Source organism: Asparagus officinalis, chromosome 9 (assembly GCF_001876935.1).
Source record: "Asparagus officinalis chromosome 9, Aspof.V1, whole genome shotgun sequence".
NCBI lineage: Eukaryota > Viridiplantae > Streptophyta > Magnoliopsida > Asparagales > Asparagaceae > Asparagus > Asparagus officinalis.
Genome location: NC_033802.1, coordinates 45894290 through 45907563, shown reverse-complemented (window position 1 = coordinate 45907563; position 13274 = coordinate 45894290). Strand labels below are relative to the sequence as shown.

Genomic DNA, 13274 nt, shown 5'->3' with positions numbered 1-13274 from the left:
CTAATAAATCTGAAGAGTGTCTGTATCCTTTGTGGATTCAATTGCCAGACTTGAGGTTGAATTTATGGAATTCCAAGAGTTTAAGCAAAATTGCCAGTACTCTAGGTAAACCTATTGCAACTGATATGTTGACAGCAAATAAACAAAGACTATCATATGCTAGGGTACTGGTAGAGGTTAAAATGCCATCTCATCTACCTGATCACATTACTATCCAAGGACCAAATGGCAAATCTTATAAACAGAAGGTGCTCTATGAGTTTAAGCCCAGGTGGTGTGATATTTGCAAATTTGTAGGTCATGATACAAATTTCTGTAAGAAAAAGAAAAATATCCAGAAATGGGTTCCTAAGGGATCCTACCCAGCAGCTCCTACTTTGATTGTCAATCAAGAAGCCAGCAAAGTGAATAACAAGGCTGAAGTTCATGAAGTTATACAGGATAGCAATTTTTACTCTCATGTGCATGCTGTGCATGTTTCAGGAAATGCACATAATGAAAGATCTAGGCCGGATATAAATATTGGAAAATCTATTGAAGGAAATGATAAAGGTAAATCTGTTGCACAAGATTATTTGCAGATTGACAAAGACTGTCAGGTATCAACACATGAGATACATGGTTTTGAGGACTCTACTGATATGTTACATATTCAGAGGAATGAAATGCAATATGTAAATACTCCAAGACTGAATGTATCCTCAATGCCTGCACATTTGGTAAATATCCTGGGTGAGGCTACTGAGGCCAGATCTGTGCATGTTGTGCACAGGCAATTCACTGAGTCTGGGTGTCCAAATGAAAATACCACCTGGATTCCTGTTCAAGGTCATAAACTCAATAAGCAGTGCAACTATAATGATATTCTCAGTGCATCAAGCAAAAAGTCTTCAGGCAACTCTTTCTTGCCATTGGAGAATTTAGTATCTGACCCCTCTACTGTTGATAGAGGGTCTTCTATGAAATGAATCTATCTTTCTGGAATGTGAGAGAGTTAAATAAACCCTCTAAACAAATGTTGATCAAGCAACATGTTCAGTTCTATCACCTCTCCTTTATTTCTCTCCTGGAAACTAAAATCAAGGAAGCTAATATGCTGAATACAACAAGAAGAATTGCTAAGGGCTGGAATTGGCTTTCTAATGTTAGTAGTTCTGAGAAGGCCAGGATTATTATACTATGGGATCCTAATATTTTGGATGTGCAACTTGTAAATCTCTCTAGCCAGCAGATTTCATGCAAAGTAAACTCTACTGATGGAAGGTTCTCATGTGTGATATCATCAGTATATGGCTATAATAATATGCAAGTAAGGAAGGAGCTATGGTCTGAATTGTCTCTAATTCACAATTTAGTTGGAAGCATACCTTGGCTTGTAAGTGGTGACTTTAACACTGTTCTTTGTAATGAAGAAAAACTGGGAGGATCTGTTTTAACTGATGCTGATACAAATGACTTCAGTTCTTTTATTGAGAATTGTCATCTCTCCCATCTGAAAACCATAGGATGTTTCTTCACTTGGAATAACAAACAAGATAAGGATACAAGAGTATGGAGCCGTCTGGACAGAGCCTTAGTAAATGAAGACTGGATTCATCAACTAAACTTTAGTCATGTGGAGTACATGTTGCCCAATTTTTCAGACCACTCTCCAGCTGTTGTCTCAATTTATGAAAACTGCTCTCAAGGTAAAAAGCCCTTTAGATTTTTTAAAATGTGGACAAAGCACTCTAATTTTCTACCCACTATTTCTGCCATATGGAATTCTCATGTTCGTGGCTTTCATATGTATTCTGTGTGTACAAAACTTAAAAAGCTAAAAGAAGCTTTGAAGTCTCTGAACAAAAGGCATTTTGGGAATATTAGTGAGCAGGTCATTAGAGCTAAGACTGAGCTAGAAGAAATTCAAAAGAATCTCCAGGCTGATCCTCTTAACTCAGATTTCATTAAGCAAGAAAGGAGATCTATTCTTCTATACAACAAGCTCTTAGATCATGAGTTATCTTTCTACCAACAAAAAGCAAGGATTGCATGGTCTATCCAGGGAGACAGGAATTCTAAGCTCTTTCATTCTGCCATTAAAGCTAATAGGCATAATAATAGAATTCTAACTCTCTATAATAACCAAGGTTCTAGACTTACAGAGGGGGATGAAATAGCAAATGAGTTTATCTCTTTTTATAAGAGCTTGATGGGTACTGCTGTGCAAACTACTGAGCCTGATGATCAAATTATACAGTAGGGCACATGTCTGAATGCTTGCCAGGCAAGTGAGCTATCTAAGGCTGTTACCAATGATGAAATTAAGAGAGCAGTTTTCTCAATGCCAGACAATAAAGCCCCAGGCCCTGATGGATATAGTGCATCCTTTTATAAATCTGCATGGCCAATTATTGGAGATGAGATCTCATTAGCAGTTAGTGAATATAGTGCATCCTTTTATAAATCTGCATGGCCAATTATTGGAGATGAGATCTCATTAGCAGTTAGTGAATTCTTCAAGTCTGGAAAACTTCTGGGTGCTGTAAATTCCACTTCGATCACTCTTGTTCCAAAGATAAATTGTCCAAAATCTCCTGCTGACTACAGACCTATTTCCTGCTGCAATTGCCTCTATAAAATCATCTCGAAAATTTTGGCAAATAGAATTCAGCCAGTTATGGGGATTATAGTAAACGAAGCCCAAAGTGCTTTTGTGAAGGGTAGGCAAATCTCAAACAACATCCTTCTAGCTCATGAACTGATGAAGAACTATGGAAGGAAACATTTATCACCAAGGATCATGATCAATATAGATATCAGGAAAGCTTTTGACTCTATAAGTTGGAATTTCATTAAAGTTGGTCTTTATCAACTGGGTTATGAGCTGTATTTCAAATCCAAACTACTCAATTTCCCTAAATGGAAGTCTACATGGTTTCTTCAAGGGACAAAGAGGACTGAGGCAAGGGGATCCTCTATCCCCCTACCTGTTCATTCTTGGAATGGAGTATCTGACGAGAAGCCTGAATATGCTGAAGTTTGACAAAAACTCTAAGTTCCACCCCAAATGCAAAAAGCTAAATATTACACATCTAACATTTGCTGATGATTTACTCCTTTTCTGCAGAGGGGATTACTATTCTGTTAACAAACTTTTCCAATGTGTATTTGCTGATGATTTACTCCTTTTCTGCAGAGGGGATTACTATTCTGTTAACAAACTTTTCCAATGTGTTAAATCTTTTGGAGCTTGTTCTGGATTAGAGGCAAATCCAGCAAAGTGTTCCATTTTCTATGGTTGTGTTAAATCTTTTGGAGCTTGTTCTGGATTAGAGGCAAATCCAGCAAAGTGTTCCATTTTCTATGGTGGAGTGTCGGAGGATACTAAAATTGCCATTGCTAACTCCCTGGGCTTCCCTGAAGGAACTTTACCTATAAAATACCTGGGGCTTCCTTTGATTTGCAAAAGGATGTCATACCAAGATTGTAATCCTCTGATCATGAAAATTTCCAGCCAATTCCAAAACTGTCTACAGCACAAGCATTTGTCTTACGCAGGAAGGATTCAGATAATCAAAAGTGTTATATTAGGTGTCCAAATTTTCTGGACTTCTAGTTACATTCTTCCAATTAAGGTATTACACAAGATTGATGAGCTATGCAGGAGTTTTTTATGGGGTAAAACAGATCAGGTGTTCAAGGCTGCTCTTGTGTCATGGAATAATATCTGTGTGCAAAGGAAATATGGAGGCTTAGGCATTTTCTCAGCTCAACTTTGGAACACTGCTGCTGCACTAAAGCTTCTTTGGAACATTCACATGAAGAAGGAGCAGCTATGGATTAAATGGATACATGAGAGTTACCTAAAAAACATGTGTATCTGGCAGGTTAAAGCTAGGAAGGGGGACTCTTGGTTGTGGAAGCAACTCTTGAAAATCAGAGATAAATGTCTGATAATGTGTGGAGGGATTGAAAGTCTTAAGCAGCGTATAGCCTCTTGCATTGTCAATTCCAGATTGCAACTCTCTGAGCTGTATACCAGTCTGCATCCTATCTCTGCACCTGTAACATGGCACGAGACTGTTTGGGAGAAACTGAATTACCCAAAGCATTCATTCATTTTGTGGCTGGCAGTACAAGATAAACTTCAAACCCAAGATAGATTAATGAAGCATGGGATCATTCAGTCTTCAATATGCAAGCTATGTGATGGCTCATATGCTGAGAATCGTAGCCATCTCTTCTTTGAATGCTCAATGTCTACTTATGTCTGGAATAGCATTATGGAGTGGCTCAATTTCAAATGGAGATGCTGTGTATGGTCCCCCCTCATGAATTGGTATAGTTTCAGATTGAGGGGTAGGGGTTTAAAACAAAGAATCAAGAGGATGGCATTAGCGGCTACTGTCTATAATATTTGGAGAGAAAGAAACTGCAGAATTTTCAAACTGCAAAGTAGAACTGCTGATTGCTTGATTAAGAACATTAAGTTGGATATTCTGACTGCTATTTTAAACAAGTCTCTGCCGGATGAATGCAGAGAATGGGTCCTCTCATTATAGAGCTCACTGCAATCTCCATGTTGACAGGAAGGAGCTGCACATGGTGAGGAGGCAAAATTTTGGTCTGCTTCAGTCTAATTGTACAGTTTATACTGTAGGTTGTAGCTTATATTGTACTGTTGATTACCTGTATTTCTCATGATTGTTGAGCTCTCCTATTAGAGCTGCAAGTGGCTATCTCACCTTTTTGACAGTGAGATTCTTGATGTATATACTTCTTACATTTTGGAAATGAATAAAATTTTTTCATTTACCAAAAAAAAAAAAAATTAAAATTATTACCTGGCAATATTCGAGACCAAGAAATGGAAAAGCGATATGATTCCAAGCCCATCTCCTTCATTATTTTGATGTCGTCCTGTAATTAATTTCGAATTAATAGCTTGATTATCCAACCAAAATTCTTATATGAACAGAAAACATCCACGGGAACGAAAATAAAATATCGAGCGACAGTTTGTATACACATGTACGAACTTTGTAGTTATTGTAGTGATCAAGAGCTACATTTCCCGTGGACTTGTCACTGATTTTATCTGAAAAAATGAAACAAAATGGAAACAGAGCTCGTTAACAATTTTAACAACAAAGATATTATCATTATCTAATTGTTCGAGTTTATCTACCACCATTTACTCAATATGTAGATGGAAAATATAAAAGATTAGTAAATACTTCAAATAATATACGGACAAACATAGAATTTTTTCCACCTTTCTCTCCCGTGCTTTTAATTTATTTTACTCCTCTTTTTCACCAGACGTACATATGCAATTCAATAACTCACTTAGTTTTGTTGGCGCCTGTGGTTAAAACTGGAATAATACAGATATAAAGCAGCAAATAACTGAAAGAAATCTGAAGTATAGTAATTTAGAATTTTCCAACTCAGCTGCTGTGCGTTTGTAAAACGCTGTGCTTAAAGCATTATTTGGCCTACTCCGGTTTTGTAAAACGCTGTGCTTAAAGCATTATTTGGCCTACTCCGGTGCAAGGATCCCAAGGCCAAATTGCTTGCAGGAACAGCAGTCCAGTACTCTGCTGTGCACCAACCCAGTACTGTCAAGATCTCCTCGATCTATAAGGCAAAGATCTCCTCGATCTATCAGGCAAAAGATCTCCTCGATCTCCTCAGGCAAAGATCTCCTCGATCTATCAGACCTTCTCGGTCTAGGCACTGTTCCTACTAGCACTAGCTATTCTACAATATATATCTATATATATTGATTGTTGTTTTTGGAATGAATTTTCCTTAAGGATTTGAGGTCTATTTATAGCGTTTAGGAAAATACTATGCATAATAAAATAATATTATTTTACTATGCATAGAGAGACCCACGTCCTAATTTTTCAACGAAAATTAGGCAGGACGGTGGTGTTTGATCACGTTTTCTTCTCTAAAAAAAAACGTTTCATTTGATTTTAATCATGTGGGACCCACCTTTTTGTTTTTTTCTTTTTCTTTCAAAGAAGACGGCAGCATCCATTTTAGATTAAAAAATTATCAACAATCCCCCACAAAATTTTTTAAACTAGTGTCGTGTAACGGTGCCATTGTTTCAATCGTTGTGCATAAGGTAGATGTCGCAAGGACTTGAATCCCCTTTAGACCAACTGAATAAAAGATAGGTGCATGGTGTTGCAAAAACTTGAACCAGCACATGTCTAAAAATCCAGCGATCACACAAGATCAAACTTATCTGTGGTAGTTTTTACTTTGAACCACACTTGTTTTTACCTTTGCCTTTGCCTTTGCCTTTGCCTTTGCACATTTTATGGCCCTGTGCATGTCCTGGTTTTTGCTAGGGCTCTAGGTATCTTTCCACAAGACACCATAGGAGACGGCCAAATCTCCACCCATGCATAGGTGAGTTCTTTAGGCATGTTTCCTATCAAACATCCCGCATCCGAAATGCTTTGAACTCATTAAGGCTTAAAAGTCATCCTCTCTCATGATAGGATTCTAGGTGAGTCCTTTAGGTGTGTTTCCTATCTAACACCCCACATCCGAAATGCTTTGGACTCATTAAGGCTTAACAGCCATCCCCTTTACATGATAGGATTTTAGGTGAAAAGATCAAAGTTTTACTCGGGTAGTTCAGCCAGATAAGGATAGTATTAGAGGTTGATCAAAGATCAATTAAGTACCTCGTTCCTTGCAGAGCGCGTTACGCAACCACTAAACCTTACCTTAGACACCGACTAATCCAAGAAAACTTGAACTTTTTTACTTGTAAATCTTACTTGACTTTTGAACCATTTATCTTGTCATTAGTAGCATAAGCTTTAAACTAATAACTAGATGTAAATGGTAAGTATTTGTAAGACTCACCAAACTTTGTAAATTTTACTTGACTTTTGAACCAAATATCTTATCATTAGTAGCTTAAGCTTTGAACTAAAGACTTGACATAAATGGTAAGTATTTGTAAAACTTACAAAACTTTAAGACCCATTCCAGCAGACGTCCTTTCGACTATGTCCTTTTTCAGACCCTTAGTCAAAGGATCAGCAACATTCTCTGAAGATCGGACGTCAATCACAGAGATGACTCCTTGACAAATGAGCTCTCTCAAATAGCCATGCTTCAGACGAATGGTCCGCTTCTTTCCATTGAACAACGAGTTTGCTGCTACAGCACTCGCCGCCTGATTATCACAATAGATAGTAATTGCGCCTTGTAATCGTGTCAATGGAAGGTCTCGGAGAATACAACTGAGCCACTCAGCTTCATCTCCTGCAACACAAAGTGCGAAGAACTCAGATTCCATCGATGACTGTGTAATCATTGTCTGCTTCTTAGACTTCCACGAGACGGCAGCTCCACCCATGGTGAAAACGAATCCTCCAGTAGATCTGCACTCATCTGGTTCTGAGCACCAGCTCGCATCTGAATAGCCTTCGATTACACCCTCTACTGGTTTTCCAGTGTTCGATCGAAGCTTCTTGTTATAATCATATGGCACTGACAGTTCTGGCAGGTCGTAGTAGTCATACTTCCTTAGCATACTCTCGATATAATAAGATTGGGACAATCAAATACCCTCTTCAGAGTATATGATTTTGATTCCGAGAATCACGTCCGCAGTTCCAAGGTCCTTCATGCTGAACTGTGCCGAGAGAAATTTCTTGGTAGATGTTACTATCTCCAAATCACTCCCGATGATGGGCATATCATCCGCATAAAGGTAAATAACCACCACCTTTCTTTCAGTGACCTTGATGTATAGGTACTTGTCAGATTCACTGACTTGATACCCGTTGTTGCGAACAACCCCATCGAACTTCTTATGCTAGAGTTTTGGTGCATGCTTAAGTTTATATAAAAACTTAACAAGTTTACAAACCTTACTAGCTGGAGCATCAAGTCCTTCTGGTTTCTCCATGTAGATCTCTTCTGTGAGATCACCATTGAGAAAGGCAGTCTTCACATCCATCTGATGTATGACAAACCTTTTAATCGCTGCTCATGCGATAAGCACTCTGATGGTAGTGATCCTGCAAACTGGTGCATAAATATCAAAGAAGTCTATACCTTCTTTCTGAGAGAATCCTTTAGCCACCAGTCTTGCTTTGTACTTTTCAATAGTACCATCAGGACGGAGCTTCTTCTTGAAGATCCACTTACAACTGATAGGCCTTGCACCTTCAGGTACATCCACCAGCTCCCAAGTATGATTTTGGATCAATGAATCCATCTCATCATCTATAGCTTCTTTCCACAGAAGAACGTCTGTTGACTGCATTGCTTCTTGAAAAGTCTGTGGATCTCCTTCCACATTATAGGTGATGAAGTCATCTCCAAAATCTTTCTGTCTTCTGACGCGCTTGGAAGATGGTTCGATAACAACTTCATCATTGACTGGCTCCTCTTGTGCATCTGATGTACTAACATTCTCTGCTACATCTTTGAGCAATAAGCCTTTATGTTTGATAAACTTATCCTCAAAGAATTCTGCATGCCGAGCTTCAATGATGGAGTTGGTTCCAAGGTCCAGGAACCTGCACGCATTGCTATCTCCAGCAAAGCCAAGAAATATGCATTTATTTGCCTTTGGTCCGAGCTTAGGCCTTCTGATATCTGGTATTCGAACGTATGCGAGACACTCCCACACTTTGAGATTATCCAAAGAATCTGGATATCCCAACCATAACTGATGAGGAGTATTATCAGTTTTGGAGTAGGGTACTCTGTTCAAAATCCAGTTTGCCATTAGTAAAGCCTCTCCCCAATAGCAGGTAGGTAGACCAGATGTGATCAGCATCGAATTCACCATCTCGGTCAATGTGCGATTCTTCCTTTCTGCAATCCCGTTAGATTGCGGAGAATACGGAGCAGTAGTTTCTGCAATGATTCCATGCTCCTTGAAGTATGCTTCCGATTCCTTGGATCGGTATTCTCCTCCTCTGTCGCTCCTGAGTCTTTTCACCTGCAGTCCAAGCTGCTTCTCTACTCGAGTCCGAAACTCGACAAATTTGCTGAAGGCTTCATCTTTAGATTTCAGCAGGTAAACGTGGCAGAAGCGAGAATGGTCGTCGATGAAGGTGATGAAGTACTTCTTGCCGCCACGAGTGACGAAGCTTTTGAAGTCACAAGTATCCGAATGAATAAATGGCTTCCTCGTCAGCTTTGCTTGTGCGCAAACTTCACACTTCTCAGGTTTGTTACCCCCATATTTGGGAAGTAATCCTAACTTCTCCATGCTGGACAATTTTCTATAATTTACATGTCCCAGCCTATTATGCCATAACACAGAGGAGTAAGCAGAAGAGGATACTTCATTTACAACAGGATTGGGTGCACTCGTACTGATTTTATACATGCCATCAGTACGATATGCATTGCTAAAATACATTTTCTTAAAGGATAATACAGCCTTTCCTCCTTGGAAATCCAGCCTCATGCCTGCATCACACAGCATGCTTCCAGAGACTAAGTTTTTAGCAATTGAGGGAACGTGTTTCACATCCTTCAATGTGAGAGTCTTTCCCGAAGAAAGAGTCAGCACCACAGTCCCAGTTCCAAGAACAGGAACCACAGAACGATCAACCATTGATACGTTCTCTTTAGTAGCAACATAAGAAGAGAACATATCTCTATTGGAGCATACATGACAAGTAGCACCCGTATCTAACCACCAACTAGAGATGTTGCTTGGAGTTGTTACCTGGAAGAGCATAGCCACACAATCATTAACTTGATTGACATTGTGTGTTGTTTCCTTCTTTGGTGGTTTGCAGTCTTTGGCAAAATGTCCTTGCTTCCTACAGTTGAAGCATTTGCCGCTCCTCTTGAACTCCTTCTTCTGAACGTTCAGGTTCTTTGGGTTCTGGTTCTTCTTTCTGTTGAAAGACTTCTTTTTTTTGAAAGATGAATTATTACCCTTTCAGAGTTAGCAGCCACCATGTTAGCAGAAGCCTTCTGCTTAGCAATAAGCTCGGTCTTCGTGCGAGTCCGAGTCTCATCCTCGATCCGAATGAACCTCTTCAAATCAGACAGAGTCACCTGTCTTTTCCTTCTCCGAATGTCAGTGGAGAATGACATCCAAGATGGAGGAAGCTTGTTGACAATTGCACCAGAAATGAAGGTTTGACAAAGATTGATTTTTTCATCCTTCAGCTTCATAACAAGCTTTTCAAGCTCTTTGACTTGAGGCAAAACCTCGGTATCATCTTCGAACTTCAAGTCCAAAAACTTGTCAATAAGGTGAGATTTGGACAGCTTCTCCTCATCCTTGTACTGGTCTTCCAGAGCATTCCATATTTCCTTTGCAGAGGGCTTGTTGGTGTAAGCATCTGCCAGATGATCGGCCAGGCAGTTAAGAAGATAACTCCTGCAGAAGTGATCATCTTTAGCCCAAGAGGCTTCAGCTTCAGAGTCTTCTTCAGAGTCAGGTTTCTCCTCAGAAACCACATAGTAGATTTTTAGGAGTTGCATCCCGAAGATCACTTTTTTTTTTTTTGGTAAGTGAAAAATTTTATTTCCATCACCAAAATGAAGAATTATGTACAACAAAGATACTGAGCATAGAAACAGAGCTCAGTTAAACAAATAACTCCACATGGAGTAGAAAAAAGCATAACAACTCCTTATTACCACCGAAAACATAAAACCTGCACATTATGTTACTATTTGTGCATCTCCTTAGCCTCTGTAAATCAGCGCAAGGAGAGAATCCATTCTTTGTCTTCATCCGACAGGGAGTTATTCAACAAAGCAATAAGGATGTCCATCTTAATATTCTTGAGAACAACATCAGGGGATCTATTTTTCAATGTGAAAATCCTGTTATTCCTCTCTCTCCAGATATTATACACTGCAGCTGCTAATGCCATCCTTTTCATTTTTTGTTTGATTCCATTGCCCCTTAGTCTGGAACTGTACCAGTTCATTAGAGCAATCCAATTGCAAGACCTCCATTTGAATTTGAGCCACTCCATAATACCATTCCATACATAATTTGATAGTTTGCACTCAAAAAAGAGGTGATTCCTGCTCTCTGATGGACCATCACAAAGTTTACAGACAGAAGTTTGTATAATCCCATGTTTTAGAAGTCTGTCTTGAGTTTGGAGCTTATCATTGACTGCCAGCCACAAGATAACAGAGTGTTTAGGAATGCTCAAGTTTTCCCGAAGATCACTTTCCGACGCCATGCGTTGAAGTTGGATCCGTCAAAATTTTCTAACTTAAGACAGTCCACTCCAAGAGTCCTCGCAGGATCCATGGTAGATCGAAATAATGCTTTAAGATTGTTGGCGCCTGTGGTTAAAACTGGAATAATACAGATATAAAGTAGCAAATAACTGAAAGAAATCTGAAGTATAGTAATTTAGAATTTTCCAACTCAGCTGCTGTGCGTTTGTAAAACGCTGTGCTTAAAGCATTATTTGGCCTACTCCGGTGCAAGGATCCCAATGCCAAATTGCTTCCAGGAACAGCAGTCCAGTACTCTGGTGTGCATCAACCCAGTACTGTCAAGATCTCCTCGATCTATAAGGCAAAGATCTCCTCGATCTATCAGGCAAAGATCTCCTCGATCTCCTCAGGCAAAGATCTCCTCGATCTATCAGACCTTCTCGGTCTAGGCACTGTTCCTACTAGCACTAGCTATTCTACAATATATATCTATATATATTGATTGTTGTTTTTGGAATGAATTTTCCTTAAGGATTTGAGGTCTATTTATAGCGTTTAGGAAAATACTATGCATAATAAAATAATATTATTTTACTATGCATAGAGGGACCCACGTCCTAATTTTTCAACGAAAATTAGGCAGGACAGTGGTGTTTGATCACGTTTTCTTCTCTAAAAAAAAAACGTTTCATTTGATTTTAATCATGTGGGACCCACCTTTTTGTTTTTTTCTTTTTCTTTCAAAAAAGAAGACGGCAGCATCCATTTTAGATTAAAAAATTATCAACAAGTTTTTCCGATAATATTGAAAAATCATATTAATTATATGTTTTAATTTATAAATATGTGATGATAACTTTAATAACTGAGTATGAAAGTCTACAATTATATGACACTTCTAGCTAAATATTAACAACATTAATACCAGATATGTAAGTTTATTTTGAATTAGGAAGGGGTCAATATGACGAATAATAGTGAGGGCAAATTTGTACACGGTACATATCTTAAGAAGTCAGCGGGGTCACTTGACCCACACTGCCCCACTTTAGATCTGCCCGCCTCTTTTCAGATCACGTATCTCACTAGATAAAAAACACGTTAAAAACTTTGGAAAGAGAGCTTCTGTCGGTCTAGATACCCGTAGCCTTGAAACTTCTAAACGCTCCACGTAGAATATCTATATAAGACTGAAAAGGTCCCTCGTGTGCTTCTCGGTAGCTGGATCTTTTGAAAGAGAGCAGCTTGGGGTGAAAAAAAGATTATGATATGTTGAATGGTTAGCTAAAAAATGAATGATTTGCATTCAATAATGCATACCTTCGTGGTTCTGGGTGAAGTGGTCCCATATGCTCGGTCCTCTCCCATCTTGATCCCATGCTCCTTCAATCTATTGAACATAAATATTATTAGTTTGAGTGCAAAATTTATATATACTCTTGGTCGTTGCTGTCTGATGCATAAAAGGAAATTAACACTCAATGTAAAGGGGCATCTACTAGAGTTCTAATGCACTGGAGCCGTGGAAGGGGCCGGTAAGAATAACTAAGTAGAGAGAGAGAGAGGGAGAGAGAGAGAGAGAGAGATTGTGAGACCTGGTATGCTGCAGTAGCAGCCCCAAAGAGGAACTGAGGAGGTGGAGGGAAGTCGGACCTCTTTACTTCGTCGGACTTAATGATCACAGGCTGAGGCTTAACGCTAGCCGTAGTACCAGACCTAAGTTCATCTCCTCCCTTAGCCGAGCATTGCGCTCGGAAAAGAGGAAGGGACCTCCTCTTGATGTGAAGAGGGATTCTGGTAGTAGCTCTCGATGAGAGAGACGGCAAGTATGGTTTGCTAAGGAAAGAGTTATGGTTTTGTGCGTTCAAGGTAAGTGGGGAGAGTAGTGCCATGCTAATAGCTAATTAGAATTTTCAGATTTGCTTGTAATAGTTATGTTAAACAGTTGACGCCTTTATAGAGATGATGATGAGAGAAGATAATGGAGCGTTCAAGTAAAATATATATCACACGCCAAGCGTGGCAACTAAACAACTAATCATCACGTTCCCAGAGTGGCAATAAAAAGAAGAAAGTCTCCGATTGGTTTT

General features: G+C 39.1%; 1 protein-coding gene across 3 annotated transcripts in view; it reads right to left on the bottom strand.

The window, feature by feature from the left end:
* LOC109824664 (beta-glucosidase 24-like) overlaps positions 1-13109 on the bottom strand; it is a 47150-nt gene extending 34041 nt beyond the window's left edge. For 2 of the 3 annotated variants that reach the window (XM_020391301.1, XM_020391300.1), the window contains exons 1-4: positions 12780-13107; positions 12505-12574; positions 5022-5080; positions 4827-4902 (exon numbers count right to left, since the gene is read on the bottom strand). In XM_020391301.1, the coding sequence (XP_020246890.1) occupies positions 4827-4902; positions 5022-5080; positions 12505-12574; positions 12780-13076 (502 nt within the window). In that variant the 5' untranslated portion in view covers positions 13077-13107. Of the gene's footprint in view, positions 1-4826; positions 4903-5021; positions 5081-12504; positions 12575-12779 lie in introns of all 3 variants that reach the window. The other variant, XM_020391302.1, reaches the window with a different exon arrangement.